We start from the raw sequence: 22,033 nt of genomic DNA on the forward strand, positions 1-22,033 counted from the left end.
ACCATGGAAAGGTCTGTTGACTTCGGGCGGGATTTTCCAGTTTCGGGGCGAGCGTGGCTGGAAAATCCCGCCCGCTGTCTTTGCTTGAAAATTAAACCCTTACCTCAGCTTCCAAAAATGAAATCCTTTCCATTAAGTCCTCGATTGTTGCATCTTTCTGTTGAATTTTATTCCTCAGAATTTCAACCTGTACGGTTCGAGAAGGAAAAATCAGGTTTTTAATAAATGAGTTCAACTCATTGTTACTCTTTGGAGAAAGGATATCCAATTCGGCAGAGGGTGCTGTTCTACGAGTTGTGGGAGCAAGCCAAACATTCCTACTGACTCAAATCATACCTTCGCTAGGAATGCCCCAGAGTTGTTCAAGTGTACAAATACAGAAATGCTTTATTCATTAAAATAATTATCCTTGGTCTTTGAGTGAATAAGTGACTTGGAGCAGTGCCAGAAGCCGCTGAATACTTGCAGGATGACGTAAATGCAATCAACGTGGTCAAGCTTCCAATGCCCAATAAAAAGATAAGGAACGTTACATTAAAGCACAGAAATCTGGCTCCTCCTTATGGCCAGTTGGCCACAGCCGTAGCCTCAGGCTAACTAAACCCTCATTTTCTCTCAGGACAGCTGTAAAACCAAATGTGGTACAGCGGTGTTGAGTGGAAAAAAACTCAATTTCTCACAATTAGTTCAAATAATTCACTACCTTGGCTATTGCATGTGACATAGCTTCCTCTGGAAAGGAACAAACTACTTGTCGTTAAATGAGCAGCGCAGAAGCCAGTCTTTTTAATTTGGCATATCAGTGACGTTAAACTCTGATCTGTTTAATAAATGAGATCTCCCCTCAGCTAATTGGAGATTTGTAATGAAAATAGTGAGGCCCGTGTTGTGTAACAACTCAGACCCCATCAACAGGCACTCAGTCTTGTTTCTCTTAAAGATTCAATGGAAAATGTATTGTGAATAATTTGATGTCAAAGATAAAACACACTTCATTCTATCGTTAAAACTGTTTCTGCAGAGTTTATGGATGTAGGTGAGGCAGCAATCATTCAAACTGATAAACAGCTATCTTCTGCTCACCTCTTCAATCATTTGCTTGACTTTCCGCTGTTGACAGTGTACCATGTTGTCCAGGTGCCGAATTCTTTCCCGCAGACTGGCAGCTTCCTCCTCCAGTTTCTGGGACCTGACACAGGCCGGGATTAACAGAAATGGTGTCAAATGATGCGGAGGATTCCATGAGCCCATTAATCTGTCCGCTGGTGAAGCGTGCCCCTGCTCTACCCCCACATTCCACAGCATTACTGGAGTGAGTACAATAAGATTGATCACGAATAGTGAAACTCAATAGGCAAATTCCCAAGGAGCGGGGGGGAGAGAGGGAGGGGGGTGGGGGAGAAAGAGAGAAAGCGGGGGGAAGAGAAAAAGGAGAGAAAAGGAGGCGAGAGAGAAAATGGGGGGAGAAAGAAAAAGGGGAGAGAGAGAGAGAAGAGGCGAGAGAGAGAAAACGGAGAGAGAGACAAAGAGGAGAGAGAGAGAAAGGAGATAGAGATTGAAGAGAAAGGGGAGAGAGACAGCGAGAGGCGGGAGCAAGGAAAGACAGAGAAAGAGAGGAGAGAAAGGAGAGACGAGGAAAGAGAGACAGAAAGAGAAAGAAAGGTTATTTTCGCTTAAGAAAGAAATTGTGTTCGCAGGATTGTGGGTGGCGCGGTGGCACAGTAGTTAGCACTGCTGCCTCGCAGCGCCAGGGACCTAGGTTTGATTCCCAGCTTGGGACACTGCCTGTGTGGACATTCTCCCCGTGTCTGCGTGGGTTTCCTACAGGTGCTCCGGTTTCCTCCCACAGTCCAGAGATGTGTGGGTTAGGTGGATTGGCCATGATAAATTGCCCCTTAGTGTCCTGGAATGCGTAGGTTCGAGGGATTAGCGAGGTAAATATGTGGGGTTACAGGGATAGGGCCTGGGTGGGATTGTTGTCGATGGCCTCCTTCTGCACTGTCGGGTTTCTATGGTGAGAGACACAGAAACAATGGCCAGAATTCTCCAGCTGTTCACACCAGCGGAATCTTCTGGTTCTGCCGACAGCACACCCCCAGGGATGTCACGCTGCCTCCTACCCCAGGAAACACGCTGCGGGGATGCCAGCGCATCCTCCGCAATGTTTTCCTACAAGAGAGACTGCCTTCCCTTGAAAAGGTTTTTATTCCCACAGGAAGGTTTCCATGCGGAGACATTCCCTGATGTTGATTTGATTCCCTGGAGGTAACGGAATTATCTAAATTTCTGACCCAGCTAACACTCCATATTCTATAAGTTCAAACACACGGTGCCACCATCCTGACACCCTTTTTATGTTTTGTATTTTTTCAAGTATAAGGAAATGAGACGTATCTCAATCCTCTCAGCCAGAACCAACCCATCTCACCAGATGTTCAAATAAAGCTCTCCTTATACTGTCCTAACTGCTCGATTGAGTTTTCTTTCAACAACAAAGAGAACATTTTGAGTAAATTTATTTTTCCACTTCACAGTGTCTGCCATTCTGTGTCCATCAATTAATGCAAAATTATGGCCAGTGTTATGCTAAAGCCCCATAATCACCAGCAATTGGGTTGAGATACACAAAGCTCAAATCACAATCTGCAACGCATTCCAAATCTGCCTTTTAAATGGCAGTAACTGATTGTTTTTCTTAGTATAGCACTATCCAAAGTGTCTTCCGAGGGTCCTGGCCAACATTCTCCCACAATAAACACCACCACAAGCAGATTAAAAGCAAATTACTGCGGATGCTGGAATCTGAAACCAAAAGAGAAAACGCTGGAAAGTCTCAGCAGGTCTGGCAGCATCTGTAAGGAGAGAAAAAAAGCTCTTTTCTCTTCTTATAGATGTGGCCAGACCAGCTGAGATTTTTCAGCATCTTCTCTTTTGGGACCACAAACAGATTAACTGGAGTATGCATAACATTGATGGTTGTGGGTCGTTACATGCATGTTGACTGTTTCATTTACCTACGGAACAGTGACTGCATGCTGGAAAGGCTCAAGGATAGGATAAGATACTTTATAATGTGAGTTCACCCTTTATAAAACCTCTGTAAAAACTGGAGTAAATCCCGTTGTTTCTTTCAGCGGGATTTTCAAAATGGATCTCCCACATTCCGTGCACTGCAGAGTGCCCTGGCATGAATAATGTGAAAAATCAGTGGGCGGGGCCTATTCCCGCTGGAGAGGCCGGCAGCATCGCACTGAGTGGGCCACTGCGCATGCGCTGATCTGACAGCACTGAGATCGGGGCATGCGCAGTCGCCCCTGTCTGCCTGCCTCCCGATCGCTGGCCAGCTCAATCGCTGGCCCCCCCAAAACATGCCTGGGCCAGCCTCGATTCCCCTCCTCCATCCCCAGCCTGCCTTGATGTGCTCCCTCCCCACAGCCCCGATCTCCCAATTGCCCCCCTCAACAGCCCCGACTCTCCCCCCACCCCCCCCCCCCTCGCAATCCCAAACCCCCCCAGCGGACTGACCCCCCCTCCCCACCCTGATGCCCAACCCCGATCGCTGGCCTCCCTGAGTGACTTCTGTCACTCAGCCCAAATGCAGAGCAGCAGCGGGATACCCCACCCCCATCGATCGCCCCCCAGAGGCCCCGATCCCCATCAGGCCCCACCCCTTGGCAATGCCCGATGCCCAATGGGTAATGCCAAGATGTCCACTGGGCCATTGGGCAACGATGTGGAGATGCCTGCGTTGGACTGGGATAAACACAGTAAGAAGAGTGAGACTCACCTGAAGAAGGGGCTTGGTCTCACAGTGAGACTCACCTAAAGAAGGGGCTTGGGGCTCCGAAAGCTTGTGTGGCTTTTGCTACCAATAAACCTGTTGGACTTTAACCTGGTGTTGTTAAACCTCTTACTCCATTGGGCAATGCCAGGGGGGCCCCAGGCTGGCACTGCCAAGATGGTAATGCCTGGGGACACCCCCCAGCCGCCTGCCCCTCTGGGGGACCTCGATGGCCCCCCCCTTCACTCCAGCGGGGTGGGGCCACCAGCTCCCCGCAAGTGGGGAGTTACACTAAACCCCGCTGGAGTGAAACACTCCTGGCAGAGTGGGGAAGAGGCTAGCAGGCCTGAAAATCTCAGTCCCAGGCCCACTAATGGCATTTATATAGCATTTAAATTAGAATGTAAATAAATTATTCTATCGTGCCGATTTCTGGCACAGAGCTGACGGTGCCAGAAATTCGGCGCTCGGAGAATCGCGGAGGCCGTGACACTCGGCGAGGAGTACACGAAATGGCTGCCTATACAAAAGCAGCACAGTGGGATGGGAGAATCGCCACCATTGTATGGCAACCTAATGCTCAACCAGGGCCCATCTCCCTACTCTTAAACTTGGCTTGGTTGACAATAAAAACCAAGGCATATGCCACTTTAACATTCCTTCACGATGGAGCAACAGTAAGTGTGAGGGATTAAATATTACTGTTCATTGCCAGGAGTGGCAGAATCTTCATGGTAACGTACTAAGAATTCATTCGTACAGAACTGTTTACACAATTAAACGTGCAAAAAGGTAGGACGGGATTTTACGGCCTTGCTCGACCCAAAACCGTAAAATCCCGCCCGAGGTCAACAGACCGTTCCATGGTTCACCTCTCGCCCACTTTGATTCCCGTGGCGGGCAGGGCGGTAAAAATCTGGCCTTCTTGTAACAATAGATAAAATTAAATTGTGAGAATGTATTACACGTCTGTGACCTGTGAACAATGTTTTTCACCAAATGTTATTTAAAGGCACCTTTTGATGTTTCCCGAGTCTGGTCTGTCTCTCTGTCTCAGCTGCTGTTCCTGTTCCTGTAACTTCTGCTGTAAAAGGTGACGCTCCTATAACAGAACATCAGACACTGGTTCAGAATTCAGTTACTTCATCACAGCCAACTACATAGAATGTGACCAACAGTGTTTGTACCACCCAAAGCTCAGCCACATCTTAATCAAGTAAAATGCAATTGAGTTGCTTGAGTAGTTCACTGATTGATATTTAAATACTTATGTCATTCAAGGTGTCAAATGTCGATGTACCAATGGATAAATATTATAGATCTCAGATCTATAGAAATACAAAATAGAAAAACATTCACCTGTCATTTGCTCCAAGATTTTCTCTCCTCTGCCAACACCACTGACTCATTTCGGGTGGCACGGTAGCACAGTGGTTAGCACTACTGCCTCACAGCGCCAGGGACCCAGGTTCGATTCCCGGATCGGGTCACTGTCTGTGTGGAGTTTGCACGTTCTCCCCGTGGGTTTCCTCCGGGTGCTCCGGTTTCCTCCCACAGTCCAAAGATGTGCGGGTTAGATTGATTGGCCATGCTAAATTGACCCTAGTTTCGGGGGGGATTAGCAGGGTAAATATGTGGGGTTACGGGGATAGGGTGGGATTGTTGTCAGTGCAGGCTCGATGGGCCAAATGGCCTCCTTCTGTACTGTAGAGATTCTATGATGTTGTGATGCAATTTTACTGGTAGTGTCCCACCCTGCAATAGCTGGCCTTTCATTAAGACATGCACAGGAAATTTTAGTTTAACAAGTTTGTTGTGGGCAACAGTCTATCCCTAGTCATCAATTTGAGACCTGGACTATTTTAGCTATAGGGTCACATTCACATCCTGAATGGTGTATAATATTTTTTATTGTTTCACAGGACTTGGGTGTCACTGGCTTAGCCAGCATTTTTATTGCCCATCTCCAACTGCCCTTGATAAGGTGGTGATGAGCTACCTTCTTGAACAGCTACAGTTCATGTGGTGCAGCTACAGCCGCACTGTTGTTTGGGAGGGAATTCCAGGATTTTGACCCACTGACAGGGAAAGAACAGCGATATGATTCTAAATCAGGATGGTGTGTGACATGGAGGGAACTTGCTGATGATGGTGTTCCCTTGCATTTGCTGCTCTGGTCCTTTTAGCTGGTAGAGGTTGTGGGTTTGGAAGGTGTTGTTGAAGGAGCTTTGGTGAGTTGCTACAGTGCATCTTGGAGATAGTACACACTGCCGCTGTCCGTCAATGGTGTGAGTGGAGGTGAAGGATGGAGTGCCAATCAAGCGGGTTGCCTTGTTCTGGATGGTATCAAGCGAACTGCACACATCCAGGCAAGTGAAGAGTATTCCATCACACTCCTGACTTTGGCGCCCAGCCAAATCTCCGTTCGTTGCAGCAGGATAGGAAAATCCCACCAGCGTGAACGGCCGTAACATTCCAGCCCCAGTGCTTTTGAGTGTGTATTTCACTCCTCCGGATTTAGGATTGTCGTAGGAAGTGGAAAATATTGGACTGATGGGAAGATGAGATTCTCTTTGGCATTGGGGTTTAGTGCACCTCACTGGGCCTTCACTTTGCATCTGCTCACACTATGCCCAAGCTCTGTACCGACACCGGGTGCCGAAATGGAAAGGCATCTCATTCCTCGACACCAGGAGCAGAAAACTCAACAAAAATATAATGAGAGTTAATACCTCCACCATTCGAGCAATGAGTTGGTCCAGTTCCTGAATCCTCTGGTCCCTTTCTGCTATTTTCTGTTCTGCTGCCGCCGCCTTCTTGTTGGCTTCTTCCAGTTCTTCATGGGCTTGGTTGATTCGAGACTTCATTTAAACAAAGATATCAAAATGTTATCATAGAATCTCTACAGCGCAGAAGGAGGCCATTCAGCCCATCGAGTCTGCACCAACAACAATCCCACCCAGGCCCTATCCCCACATATTTACCCTGCTAATCGCCCCGACCCTAAAGGACAATTTAGCAAGGCCAATCAACCTAACCCACACATCTTTGGACTGTGGGAGGAAACCGGAGCACCCAGAGGAAACCCACACAGACACGGGGAGAACGTGCAGACTCCACACAGACAGTGACCCAAGGCTGGAATCGAACCCGGGTCTCTGGCACTCTGAGGCAGCAGTGCTAACCACTGTGCCACCGTATCATACTGGTGTTTAATGCACTTGCATTAAGATTCCTCACCCGGTTTTCAAAAGTCAGGACCTTCATCATCCCAGAGTCTTGTTGAGGTGGAAGGGCAGGACAAGGTGGGTGATCATTAGGTACCGGGGATGAGGCAGGTCTGAATAATCATAACCTATTTCAAAATGGAGATTGGCAAGTACCAAGTCAGAACGAAGACCCCCTGTCAGGATATCTGCACTTTTTTCCCAGAAACAGGAAACGGGAGCACAGTGGCCGTACATACCTGGATGGCTTCCATTTCAGCCTGGTGTTGCTGCTCGGTCTCTTTGAGCTTAGCTTCATACTGATTATAGAGCTTCCTGGTCATATCTCGAATTGCACTGACATTGGCTTCCTGAGACGATTCTATCTGTGATAGGAGACAAGAAATAAATACAGAACTGAAGTATTTAACTCAATATGAATTACTAGTTGATGTTGATCTGATGGATGTAAATAACATTTTTTTTTTAACTGGATGAGGGAAAGATGAGGGGGGGAGGGGGGGGCAACAGAAACAATGGGACAGGTTTTTTGACCAAAAGAAAACCGAGGTTGCGATTCTCTCAAAAGGTTCTAAGTGCTGGATTCGCGGGAAAACTGTCCAGCGCTGGGAGATTCGCGCACGGCGGAAACACATACGCGAATCCCATGAATCGACTGACACACAATTCTCCCGGCCCGCCATGCTAAAAGATTAACGTGGCGGGGTGGGAGAATCGCCCTCAGAATGTGGCCACACCCTCCAAGACAAACTCAACATGAGGGAAGCTGCCCCATTTGATATCACTGGTTAAATAGCTGCACTAAGATGCCCGCCAGTGAGTAGTAAGTTGTTATGTATGCATGGTGTAGTCCCTTTTAAGAGGATGGGTCAGGTGACCTGGGGCAAGGGCGGACCTGCCCGGGAAACCGCCCCTACAGCCACTCGAGGGCTGGAGTGCGAGGAGTGCAGTTCTTCAATAAACCCTATTTTGTCCCTGTGGCTTTTGCCTTTCAATGCGACTTCTTTGGAGCTACCTCCCTGATAGTCTCAGAGTTAACACTGGCGACCGGAGTCGGCGCCGTGGGTTCCATGACTATGAGGGAGGAGCGAGGATTTTCATTTTTCTCCACCACGGCCCTTGAAGGACCCATGGCAAATACGCTGCTTCGGGGGAGTGAGGCGTTCAGACCACGTGGCGGACACAGTGTCCCACAGACAGTGGGGGAAGGAAATTGTATATGCTACTGCAACCAAACCTCTTTGATAATCATAAGGATATCTGGGTGTCTCTGGATTCAGATATCAGAAGCTGCTCTTCCAGTTTACTCTGTTTACTAAATTACATCAGGAAACCCATCATTGTTTATAGATTCACCTGAAGACATTTTCTAGTTTAAAGGCTTGTTTGTGTTAAAGCTCATTTAAATTTAGATCCTGACACAGCTACCTAGTGTTCTCGGGGTTCAGCCCCTTCAACATAAGCAGACATGAATCACGTGTGAGCAAGCATTGCATTGAAGCGGGGAGAACAGTGCCTGTACTGCTGTACTCAACACAGAGGCAGTCCACTAGAACATCCTTCCACTGTGATCGAATGGAATAGATCAGCTGCCCATTATCACTAAAACTCTCCAATCTAAGCACTGCAGTTGTAGAGGGAGTCTTGCTCTTTGCATGATGTTTGTTCAAAGGTTATCTTGTAGAGTATTTGCATTGTTGTCAACTGCAGTTCTGACATCAGCAGCAAACCGCCAATGTTTCAGGACTACCTGTCACTGAAAGCCAACATTCAGGAGCAGCAAGCAATCAGGAAAGTTGATGGTATATTAGCTTTTGTCGCAAGAGGATTGGAATACAGGAGTATCAAAGTCTTGCTTCAATTGTACAGAACCTTAGTTAGACCACACCTGGAGTATTATGGATGGTTTTTGGTCCCCTTACCTTAGGGAGGGTCTTATTGCCATCGAGCGAGTGCAACAAAGGTTCAGCAGACTTGTTCCCTAGATGGTGGGAATATCCTACAAAGAGAGATTGGGCAAACTGGGTTTGTATTCTCCAGAGTTTCAAAGGATGAGAGGTGATCTCATTGAAACCTACAAAATACTTGAGGAGATTGGCCAGGTAGATGCCGGCAAGATGTTTCTCTTGGTTTGAGTCTAGAACCAAAGTGACACAATTCCAAAATAAGGGGAAAGCTCACTTAGGATCGAGATGAGGAGAAATTTCTTTACACAGAGAGTTGTGAATCTTTGGAATTCTCTAATCCCAAAGGCCTTTGAAGCTCAGTCATCGCATGTGTTTAAAGCAAAAATTGACAGAATCCTAAATACCAATGACATAAAAGGGATATGAGGATAGTGTGAGGAACAAGCATTGAAGTGGATGAACAGCCATAGTTGTATTGAATGGTGGGGAAGGGCTGACAGCCTGAATGGCCTAACGGCCTGAATGGCCTACTCCTCCTGCTATCCTCCTAAGTTCCTGTCCAAGAGAGAGGAAACCCCGATCAGCAAACAAGGTGCTTCCAGTCCACGCCTCTGACAATAGCATAAAAGCAAAGGTTTCTCAGTACAGGTGGACCGAGTGCCTGAAACAGTCATTTCATAGAATCTACAGTGCAGAAAGAGGCCATTTAGCACATCGAGCCTGCACTGACCACAATCCCACCCAGACCTTATCCCCGTAACCCCACATATTTAACCTCCTAATCCCCCTGACACTAAGATGCAATTTAGCACGGCCAATCAACCTAACCCGCACATCTTTGGAGTGTGAGAGGAAACTGGAGCACCCGGAGGAAACCCACGCAGACACAGGGAGAATGTGCAAACTCCACACAGACAGTGACCTGAGACTGGAATTGAAACCGGATCCCTGGCGCTGTGAGGCAGCAGTGCTAACCACTGTGCCACATTTCTGCTCTCTGCCAAGTTATTATACATGATGTGGAGATGCCGGCGTTGGACTGGGGTAAACACAGTAAGAAGTTTAACAACACCAGGTTAAAGTCCAACAGGTTTATTTGATAGCAAAAGCCACACAAGCTTTCGGAGCCTTAAGCTCCTTCTTCAGGTGAGTGGGAATTCTGTTCACAAACAGGGCATATAAAGACACAAACTCAATTTACAGAGTAATGCAAATATTCGCATTCCAACCATTATTCTGTAAATTGAGTTTGTGTCTTTATATGCCCTGTTTGTGAACAGAATTCCCACTCACCTGAAGAAGGAGCTTAAGGCTCTGAAAGCTTGTGGCTTTTGCTACCAAATAAACCTGTTGGAATTTAACCTGGTGTTGTTAAACTTCTTACTAAGTTATTCTACACACAGACAAGCATTCTCAAGACACAGAGTTGGATTTTACTGCAGGCTTCAGGATCCTGACATCAAGACCACATGATTACAATCAAATTATAATAATGACCACAATATGAGCCAGGAATGCAGATTTGGGCCTGGAATTTCACCTCACTCTAGCTGAGTGCATTTGCTAACCTTTCATGTCTGAGTATATTTCTGAAGCTCTGTGACATGTTTACAGATGTTTAGTGTGAAATTATTGAACTTTTATGACTTCACCTTCATTATTTAGCCCCTCTTGCCCAATCAGTAGTAAAATGACAGCTTGCAAGTTCCATTGCCAGTGTTTCGAATAATCAGTGCAGCGACTTCATGCAAAGCACAAAGTCCTGCCTCACAGCTCCGACTAGAAGGTAAATATTAACTTGAGCCATTTTAACGATCAGTGTGTCTTTACAATTTCAGCCTATGCCAACCTCAAGGTTCATTGTGCTTTGAAAGTGGCTGCATTGATGCTAATGTTAAATAACAATGATTTTGGGCAATAGTTAGAAGCAAAAGACAACTTATGGCACTAACGTACATTTTGAAAGAAAGGTACTTGTGAGCGACTGGCATCATCGTTTAAAAAGATATCAGCCAGAATTTTACCGCCCTTTCCACCACGGGAATCGGAGGGGGCGAGGGGCAGAACATGGAAAGATCCGTTGACTTTGGGTGGAATTTTACAGTTTCAGGACATGCGAATCCGTAAAATCCATAGAAATAGATTCCATGAGAATCCCGACAGTGCAGACGAAGACCATTCAGCCCATCAAGCCTGCACTGAAAGCAATCCCACCCAGGCCCTATCCCTGTAACCCCAGGTATTTACCCTGCTAATTCCCTTGACACTAAGAGGCAATTTTATATGGCCAATCAACCTAATCCGCACATCTTTGGAATCTGAGAGGAAACCAGAGCACCCGGAGGAAACCCACGCAGACACGAGGAGAACGTGCAAACTCCACACAGACAGTGACCCGAGGCCAGAATCAAGCCCGATCCCTGGTGCTGTGAGGCAGCAGTGCTAACCACTGTGTCACCGTGCCGCCCCATCATCTTTTTCTACGGACTGCAGTGGTTTGACATCACCTTCTCAGGGGCAATTAGGATTGGGCAATAAATGCTGGCCTAGACAGTGACGCCCACATCCTATCAACAAATTTTAAAGAGTCGTTTTTTAAACTGCCTAAACTACGGAGAAGGTCAGAGTCTGATAATCGCCAATTATGTACTGAAATAGCCTCTTTCAGCGTACTTCCGCATACAATTATGTTAATTCCATCACACCACTAATGACGATTTGCTGCAATATCTGGTATTGATGTAAAAGAAAGGGTTCGGGTGTGCCGACAGACAGGAAAAAACTCGGGTCAAAAGCTTAACTCACTGACTTAGAGGGTTGCCGTGTGTGGCCAGAAACAACGAAGAGAGTAAATGGATAAATCAGAGGAATGTGTGATCCAGAGAGTGAGGCCTCAACTACCAGGGGGATATATAGGAAAAGACTGGCACACTCCCACAATTTTCCATGGGGCATGTGCGATATTTAGTATCAATTTCCCAATATTGTACACGATTTTTCACCATTTAATTCAATGGAGTATCGAATACAATATTTGTTAATTCAGTAACAGGGTGGGTCCTGTATCTATTGTTAAGGCTTGTTTAAAACGTCACCCCATGTGTAAGTGATGCCTCAGAGCTTTGATTACCTTCAGCTTCAGGATCTGGTTTTCAGCTTGTGCCTTCTCAATCTGCTGGTCCTTCTCTTTCACTTGCTCCAGTGACTGGCGATATGTCTTTCGGAGCTCTTCCATTTCCTCCCGCCTCTTGTTGGCATCTACTAAGAGAGACTTCTGACAAAAAACAACGCACCCAAGTCACACATCCTGTTCTGCTGTGTACTTTTGAAGCGCAAGTGTTTTGACAGTTATTCAAAAATAGCGATTACAGGGACGCACAGTTCGTTTCTTCATCGCTAACTTACATATTTTAGTGAAGCTCTGATAGATCGGTGCTGTAGTGTGAGGATGATCCATTGCCCCTGGGCACTGGACCATGGGACAGTGGAGTAGAGCTGTACCATCAATATTCCAAAGCACACAGATTCCCGTTGAATTAGAAGCTGGTACTTGGAGCATAAGTCATTGGGTCATACAGCGCAGAAAAGGCCCTTCGGCCCATTGAGTCTGCACCAACAATATCTACTACTAAAGGAGCGCTAATCACGTTTTCCTGCACTTGTTCCATATCCTTGAATTTTATATTTCAAGTGCTCTTCCAAATATTTTTTAAAGGTTTCCAGCCTCCACTATCTTCCCAGGCAATGCTTTCCAAATTCCCACCACCCTCTGAGTGAAAAAGATTTTTTCTCAAATCCCCTCTGAATCTCCTGCCCCCTTACCCTAAAACTATGCACCCTCGTGATTGGCCGCACAAACAAGGGGAACACAACCCACCCTGTCATAATCTTACACATCTCAATCATGTCCCCCCTGAGCCTTCAACAATCCAAGCCTATCTAGTCTCTCCTGAAACTAAAATGCTCCATCCCAGGCAACATCCTGGTGACTTCCTCTGTACCCCCCGGCCCCGTTGCAATCACAGCCTTGATAATAGCACTAGAATCATGGATGCAGGAATCTTTTGTAAGATCTTTCAGTCTACCAGACTATTCTTGATGTAGTAAAAGCATCATTATAACTCTATCTGTGCAGCAGACTGGGATGGCACCTAAATGTTTGATAAATTCTAGCAGCCCTAATAAAACCTAAAGTTGTAATTTTCTGCTCACAAACACTGTGACATTGTGCGATGATGAACATCTCATAGAATCATAGAATTCCTACAGTACAGAAGGAGGCCATTCGGCCCATCAAGCCTACACCGACAACAATCCTACAGAGGCCCTATCCCTGTAAGCCCATGTCTCCCTGACACTAAGAGGCAATTTTTGTTTTTAGAATTGCCAATCCACCTAACCCATACATCTTTGGACTGTGGGAGGAAGGACTGTGGGAACACCCGGAGGAAACCCACGCAGACACGGGGAGAATTTGCAAACTCCACACAGGCAGTGACCCGAGGCCAGATTTGAACCCGGGTCCCTGGCGCTGTGAAGCAGCAGTGCTAACCACCGTGCCGCCCTGATTCTGTTCTTCCAGCGTGTCAAAACTGTCAGACCCGCATATCCCTCAAACCTTTCCTCGCTATTAAATATCCACACTTTTCAAAGAAAGGATTGCTCTCATTGTGGGATGCGAACTTTTAACTGTGGCCCGTGTGTCTCTGCTGGCTTTCTGCAATGATGTAAAACAGGCAAGATCAAACAATTCCGCCAGTTTAATCTTTGACGACATTTATTGCCACTGGAAAACAAGGAGAGAGGTAAAAAGGCTGCCAGTTCTCCATTTTTCTTCTTCTTTATTCTTTCATGGGATCTGGGTGTTGCTGGCAAGGCCGCATCCCTCATTCCCCTGGCACTGAGCAGCTTGTTAGGCCATTTCAGAGGGCAGTTAAGAGTCACAGGTAGGCCAGACCAGGTAAGGACAGCAGATTTCCTTCCCTTAGTCATGTTAATGAACCAGGTTTGTTGTTCTGGTGGGGCGGCACGGTAGCACAGTGGTTAGCACTGCTGCTTCACAGCTCCCAGGGACCTGGGTTCGAATCCCGGCTCGGGTCGCTGTCTGTGTGGAGTTTGCACATTGTCTGTGTGGGTTTCCTCCGGGTGCTCCGGTTTCCTCCCACAGTCCAAAGATGTGCAGGCTATGTTGACTGGCCATTCTAAATTGCCCCTTAGTGTCCCGGGATGCATAGGTTAGTGGGTAAATATTTAGGGATATGTGGATAGGGCCTGGGTGGAATTGTGGTTGGTGCAGACTCGATGGGCCAAATGGCCTCTTTCTGCGCTGTAGGATTCTATGATTCTATAATTGATGATAGTTTCATGGTCAACATTATTAAGATTGGCTTAATTTTCTAAATTTATTTATTTAACTGATTTTAAATTCAACCAGCTGGTGAGAAGTGGGGTGGAATCACCTTAATGCTTGTGGGAGGGGAGGGTCCTCTGTATCTGTGGGGGGAGTTTAACTTCAGTGCTGATCGGGACGCCCTGATCTCCGTGAAGCCGGCCACGCGGTTCTATCCGGCCCCATCCCACTAGACTGACGGGATAAACCACCACATTTTCTTTTTTCAGAGTGGCTGAAGATCTGGTCCGAAAGCTCAGCTGTGCGCCCGGGGAGATACACGCCGGTTTTCAGTCAGGGCCCGACACTCTGACAAATTATTGGAAAATCCCATCCAGAGAGTTGGCATAAATGAGTTTTATTCTGATTGGCAGGATGTGAAGTTTGGAGGGCCACAGGGATCAGAGGTGGGGTTTCAACTCTTTGCAATTTATAGGAATGACTTGGATGAAGAATATTATCTAAATGTTGAAATTGCAGAGCCCAGAGGTACAGAGGGATCTGAGTGTCCTAGTGTACGAATCACAAAAAGCTAGAATATAGATACAGCAAGTACATAGGAAAGATACTGGGATGTTATTGTTTATTGTGATGGGAATTGATTACAAAAGTAGGGAGGTGCTTCAGTTGTAGGGCATTGGTGAGACCACGTCTGGCATATTGTGTATGGTATAGGTCTGATTAAGGGAAGATGTAAATACATCAGAAGCAGTTCAGGAAGGTTTACTAGGCCGATACCAGGAATGGGCAGGTTGCCTTATGGGTGGCACAGTGGTTAGCACAGCTGCCTCACAGCACCAGAGACCTGGGTTCAACTCCCGGCTTGGGTCACTGTCTGTGTGGAGTCTGCACATTCTCCTCATGTCTGTGTGGGTTTGCTCCAGGTGCTCCAGTTTCCTCCCACAGTCCAAAGAAATGTGCTGGTTAGGGGCATTGGCCGTGCTAAATTCACCCTCCGTGAACCCGAACAGACCCTGGAGTGTGGCGACTTGGGGATTTTCACAGTAACCTCATTGCAGTGTTAATGTAAGCCTACTATGTACAGTTCTGGTCACCCTATTGTACAGTAAGAAGTCTCACAACACCAGGTTAAAGTCCAACAGGTTTATTTGGTAGCAAATACCATAAGCTTTCGGAGCAATGCTCCTTCGCACCCTATTGTAGGCAGGATATTATTAAACTAGAAAGAGTGCAGAAAAGATTTACTAGGATGTTACCGGGACTTGATGGTTTGAGTTGTAAAGAGAGGCTGGATAGACTGGGACCTTTTTCCCCCGGAGCATAGGAGGCTTAAGAGTGATCATATAGAGATCTATAAGATAATGAGGGGCATAGACAACATCTTTTCCCAAAGGTAGAGGTGTCTAAAACTAGAGGGCACAGGTTTAAGGTAAGAGGAGAGAGATACAAAAGGATCCAGAGGGACAGTAGGTTGGTAGGTTGGCTAAGGTTACTGGGGAGAATTTAAACTAGATAGGTTGGGGGGAGGGGAGCTAGAAGAGTTGACTAGGATCAAGGAACTAATTGATGGGGTGGAGGATGCAGGGGTAAGGGGAATTACAAAATTAATGGTAGAGGAGAGGGTGCAAGTGAATGAAGGCGGTAATTTAGATAAGGGAGTAGAGGGAGAGGGTGTTCGCGACTCATCAAAGCGGGTCCAGATAAAAGCTGGAATAAGGACACTTTGCCTGAATGCACGAAGCATTCGGAACAAGGTAAATGAGTTGATGGTGCAAATCAGCACGAGTGGGTACGATCTAGTGGCCATTACAGAAACGTGGCTGAAAGGTGACCAGGACTGGGAGATGAATATCCAGGGGTATCAGGCGTTTAGGAAGAATAGACAGGAAGGAAAAGGTGGTGGGGTCGCGCTATTAATAAGAGATAATATCAGGGTAGTACTGAGGGATGACATAGGCTCTGAGGAACAAAACGTGGAATCATTATGGGTAGAGATGAGGAATAGTAGAGGGAGAAAGACACTAGTAGGTGTGGTATATAGGCCCCCAAATAATAATGTTGAGGTAGGGAGGGCTATAAACAAGCAGATAAGGGATGCGTGTAAAAACAGAACGGCAATAATCATGGGGGACTTCAACATGCACATTGACTGGCAGACTCAAGTCGGTAAGGGTGGAATGGAGGAAGAGTTCTTAGAATGCTGTCGGGATAGTTTCCTTGAACAGCATGTTACGGAACCGACGAGGGAACGAGCTATTTTGGATCTGGTATTGTGTAACGAGGTAGGTAGAATTAAGGATCTTATTGTGAAGGACCCTCTTGGGTCTAGTGACCACAATATGGTCGAATTTCTGATTCAGATGGAAGAGGAGAAAGTTTGGTCCCAAACCAGTGTCCTCTGTTTGAACAGAGGGAAATATGATAGGATGAGGGATGAATTGGCTAAGGTAGACTGGGAGAGCAGGCTGGCAGGTAGGATAGCTGAGGAACAGTGGAGGATTTTTAAGGAGATCCTTTTCAGTTCTCAGCAAAAATATATTCCAGCAAAAAACAAGGATTGTAAGAAAAGGGAGAACCAGCCGTGGATAACGAAGGAAATAAAGGAGAGTATTAAAATAAAAACAGCTGCGTACAGAGTGGCCAAAAATAGTGGAGAAACAAGTGATTGGGAAAAATTTAAGAAACAACAAAGAGAGACTAAGAAAGCGATAAAGAAAGGAAGGATAGACTATGAAGCTAGGCTAGCAATTAATATAAAAAATGATAGTAAAAGTTTTTATAAATATATAAAAAGGAATAGAGTGGCTAGAGTGAATGTTGGACCCTTGGAGGACGAGAGGGGGGAGTTAATAGTGGGAAATGAGGATATGGCTGAGTCTTTAAATAAGTTTTATGTGTCGGTCTTCACGGTGGAGGACACAAATAGTTTGCCAAATATTAACGATAGAGGGTTGGCAGCAGGAGAAATACTTAATACAATTAATGTTACCAGAGAGGCAGTGCTGGGTAGACTAATGGGACTGAAGGTGGATAAGTCCCCGGGTCCGGATGGAATGCATCCCAGGGTATTGAAAGAAATGTCAGAGGTAATAGTGGATGCGTTAGTGATTATTTATCAAAACTCGTTGCATTCTGGGGTAGTGCCGGTTGATTGGAAAACGGCTAATGTTACGCCGCTGTTTAAAAAAGGAAGGAGACAAAAGGCGGGTAACTATAGGCCGGTCAGCTTAACGTCTGTAGTAGGGAAAATGCTGGAATCCATTATTAAAGAGGAGATAGCAGGGCATCTGGATAGAAATGGTTCGATCAATCAGACGCAGCATGGATTCATGAGGGGAAAGTCGTGCTTGACGAACATGTTGGATTTTTATGAAGATGTGACTAGGGCGGTTGATGGAGGAGAACCGGTGGATGCGGTGTTTTTGGATTTCCAAAAGGCGTTTGATAAGGTGCCCCATAAAAGGCTACTGAAGAAGATTAGGGCACACGGAGTTGGGGGTAGTGTGTTAAAGTGGATTGGGGACTGGCTATCCGACAGGAAGCAAAGAGTCGGAATAAATGGGTGTTTTTCCGGTTGGAGGAAGGTAACTAGTGGCGTGCCGCAGGGATCGGTACTCGGGCCGCAACTATTTACCATTTATATAGATGATCTGGAGGAGGGGACGGAGTGTAGGGTAACGAAGTTTGCAGACGACACAAAGATAAGTGGAAAAGTGAATCGTGTGGAGGACGGAGAAGATCTGCAGAGAGATTTGGACAGGCTGAGTGAGTGGGCGAGGATATGGCAAATGGAGTATAACGTTGAGAAATGCGAGGTTATACACTTTGGAGGAAATAATAACAAATGGGATTACTATCTCAATGGAAACAAATTAAAACATGCTACCGTGCAAAGGGACCTGGGGTCCTTGTGCATGAGACGCAAAAGCCCAGTCTGCAGGTACAACAGGTGATCAAGAAGGCAAATGGGATGTTGGCCTATATTGCGAAGGGGATAGAATATAAAAGCAGGGATGTCATGATGCACCTGTACAGGGCATTGGTGAGGCCGCAGCTGGAATACTGTGTGCAGTATTGGTCCCCTTATATGAGGAAGGATATATTGGCATTGGAGGGAGTGCAGAGAAGGTTCACCAGGTTGATACCGGAGATGAGGGGTTTGGATTATGAGGAGAGGCTGAGGAGATTGGGTTTGTACTCGTTGGAGTTTAGAAGGATGAGGGGGGATCTTATGGAGACTTATAAGATAATGCGGGGGCTGGATAGGGTGGAGGCGGAGAGATTCTTTCCACTTAGTAAGGAAGTTAAAACTAGAGGACACAGCCTCAAAATAAAGGGGGGTCGGTTTAAGACAGAGTTGAGGAGGAACTTCTTCTCCCAGAGGGTGGTGAATCTCTGGAATTCTCTGCCCACTGAGGTGGTGGAGGCTACCTCGCTGAATATGTTTAAAGCGCGGATGGATGGATTCCTGCTCGGTAAGGGAATTAAGGGTTATGGGGATCAGGCGGGTAAGTGGTACTGATCCACGTCAGATCAGCCATGATCTTATTGAATGGCGGGGCAGGCTCGAGGGGCTAGATGGCCTACTCCTGCTCCTATTTCTTATGTTCTTATGTTCTTATGACAATTATTTCACACAGAGGTTGGTGAGTGTCTGGAACGAGCTGCCAGAGGCAGTAGTGGAGGTGGGTATAATTTTAAAAAGCATTTAGACAGTTACATGGGTAAGATGGGTATAGAGGGATATGGGCCAAACGCGGACAATTGGGACTAGCTTCAGGGTTTTAAAAAAAAGGGCGGCATGGACAAGTTGGGCCGAAGGGCCCGTTTCCATCCTGTAAACCTCTATGGCTCTATGACTAATAAATAAAGGAAAGATTGGAGGGGTTAGGTTTGCATCCACTGAGGTTTAGAAAAGAGTAAGAGGTGACTTGACTGAAAGCTTTAAGATCCTGAGTGGTATTTGCAGAGCTAAGGGGTCACTGTTTAAAAATAAGGGGTCGCTCATTTAAGACAGAGGCGAGGAGAATTATTTTCTGAGGGTGATGAGTCTCTGAAAAGCTCTTCAAAAGGCAGTGGAAGCAGAGTCTTTGAAGGTCTTTAAGGCAGAGGTAGGTAGATTCGTGATCAACATGGGGGTGAAAGGTTATCGGGGGGTAGGCAGGAATGTAGAATGGAAGTCATGATCGTATTGAATAGTGTAGCAGCCTCGAGGGGCTGAGTGGCTTACTCCTGCTCCTAAATAATGTGTTCATATGTAGGATATCTATTCCTCCACATCTGCTGCAACTGAGATGAGGGATTAATTTCTTTACCTGCATGTTGATGGTCAGAGCTGTCATGGATTTGTTCATTTGGCTGCACTGCTCGAGGCTTGAAGAATTATTCCTCACCTCTTTCTGCAGGGACTCTTGCCGTGCCTCCGAGATCTGAAACAGAACAGAGGATAGTTACACTCCATCAAGCAATGGCAGAGCCAAAACGCTTCTGCAGCTGAACATCTGCAGGTTCCATTTGTGAAAATATTTTATCAAATCAGTTTGAAATCCCAAGTTACTTTAGGGGAGCAAGCAAAACTTGTTATGGAAATTGGATCGGGTTTAGTTATACAGAGAAAGTGCAAAGATGTATTCCGGAGACAGCAGTGGTACAGCATTCAGTCCCTGCACCAACACTCAGTCAGATCATGCCTGATCCATATATACCTCAGTGATATCTACCTGCTGTCTTTTCACATCCCTTGATACCCTTACTGAGGGACCCTGTGTATGCGTAGCCCTGTTTGTTTCAGTCTATGCAAAGACTTCATTTTAAGATATTTCTGTCGATGCACAATTACACTTAAATACTAGACTATCGGCGTTAACTAACTCTGCTAAGCTGAACAATTGTAACTAGCTTGACTACATGTGGAATCAGAAGGCATGATGGGTGAGCTAAACATTGACTGCATTCCTGAAGGGTACACAATGCAGGCAAACAACAGTTTCCCATAACAGCAGAATTGTTTTTCTAGACAGAGACAGCATGTGAAGGACAATTCCAATAACAAGATAAGGATTGAGATATATTTTGGTTTCAGAGTGTGTGTGTTCAGCTCAATTCAATACAGTTCAAGGGCCAAGAAGCCAGTCTCCAAGTTCGCTTTTCTTTGCTTTTGTCATATTAATTCTTTAAGTGCTTTTCAATAAAAGAAAACCATTTTAAAACTCGTACTAGTGCTGTCCTCTCGTCTTTTCAAACAAATGAATGGACCCAACACTTACATAACAAAAATCTATTTCTGTCCATTTTGAAAGTTCGAATTGTTCTCGCATCGACAGCCCTATGAGGATAAACAACTCCAGCTTTGTATTAATGTTTGTGGCCAGGGTGGGGAGGTGGGTGTTTATTCATTCATAGGATGTGGGCTTTGATGGCGAGGCCAGCATTTATTGCCCAGCCCTGACTGCCCGTGGGAAGGTGACGGAGTACCACCTTTCTGAACCGTTGCAGTCCGTGTAGTGCAGGTACAGTACTGTTAGGGAGTTCCAGGTGACATAATTCCAAGTCAGAATGGTGTGTGACGGAGGCGAATTTGGAATTGACGATATTCCCAAGCACCTGCTGCCCTTGTCCTCAGATGGTTCTGGGTTTGGGGGCGAGAGGTGATGGGGAATTCTGTCAAGGAATCATTTGACAAAGTGCTTCCTGATTCCCCTCCTAAATGACCTTGCTCTAATTTAAGATTGTATCTCCTCATGGCACGGTGGCACAGTGGTTAGCACTGCTGCTTCACAGGACCCGGGTTCAATTCTGGCCTTGGGTGTCTGTCTTTGCGGAGTTTTCATATTCTCGCCCTGCATGCATGGGTTTCCTCCGGGTGCTCCGTTTTCCTCCCACAGTCCAATGATGTGCAGGTTAGGTGGATTGGCCATGCTAAATTGCCCCTTAGTGTCTAAAGACGTGTAGGTTAGATGAATTAGCCCTGGGAAATGTGTGGGGTTAAGGGGATAGGGCGGGGGAGAGGGTAAGTTACTCTGTCGGAGAGTCAGTGCAGATTTGATGGGCCAAATGGCCTCTTCTGCACAGTGGAGATTCTATGATAATGAGTTAGTAGTAACTCAGCACCATTACTGTGGGTTTTATTCCAATTTGCTGCCCAATTGGCCAATAGTTACAATGCACCAGAGTTGCCAGGATGATGGGATTATTGGATGAATCTGGTGACGATCTACTCCAAGAGTGAGAATCAGCATTCACGTGATTGAGATTCTGGATTTACATCATTGCTGACTAATCACCCTGGTGAATAATACCCTGGGCTGGGAACTCAATGTACCCTTGTATATAAACCTGCACTAAAAAGCCAGGAGAAAAATCATAAAATGAAAAACGTCCAAAAAGCAACAGAAACATCAGTCAAATCCAGCAGATGGCGCTCATTTCCCATGAAGCTGAGCACCATTGCTAGCTGCAGTGTAGTCATGTGGTTCACTCATACAGTAAGAGTTTTAACAACACCAGGTTAATCTGTTGGACTTTAACCTGGTGTTGTTAAAACTCTTACTGTGTTTACCCCAGTCCAACGCCGGCATCTCCACATCATGTTCATTAATACAGTCAACAATTGTATTGATGAAGTGCTTCAAAGCTGGAAGTGTCTATCACTCCTTCCCGCATGCTTTATTCCCGCATGCTGATCCAAATCCAAATTAACAATCAACATTACAGCCCATCTGTCTCTGTAATTTTCAGCCAGGTGTGATGGTGGGACGTCCCACCTGGG

General features: G+C 46.1%; 1 protein-coding gene across 1 annotated transcript in view; it reads right to left on the minus strand.

The window, feature by feature from the left end:
* LOC144511023 (uncharacterized) overlaps positions 1-22,033 on the minus strand; it is an 85,604-nt gene that overhangs the window by 30,380 nt on the left and 33,191 nt on the right. The window contains exons 6-12 of the mRNA XM_078240997.1: positions 19,581-19,694; positions 12,046-12,189; positions 7,248-7,373; positions 6,514-6,642; positions 4,798-4,883; positions 1,084-1,189; positions 104-187 (exon numbers count right to left, since the gene is read on the minus strand). Coding sequence (XP_078097123.1) covers positions 104-187; positions 1,084-1,189; positions 4,798-4,883; positions 6,514-6,642; positions 7,248-7,373; positions 12,046-12,189; positions 19,581-19,694 — 789 coding nt within the window. The remainder of the gene's footprint in view (positions 1-103; positions 188-1,083; positions 1,190-4,797; positions 4,884-6,513; positions 6,643-7,247; positions 7,374-12,045; positions 12,190-19,580; positions 19,695-22,033) is intronic.

Source organism: Mustelus asterias, chromosome 24, assembly GCF_964213995.1.
Source record: "Mustelus asterias chromosome 24, sMusAst1.hap1.1, whole genome shotgun sequence".
Lineage (NCBI taxonomy): Eukaryota > Metazoa > Chordata > Chondrichthyes > Carcharhiniformes > Triakidae > Mustelus > Mustelus asterias.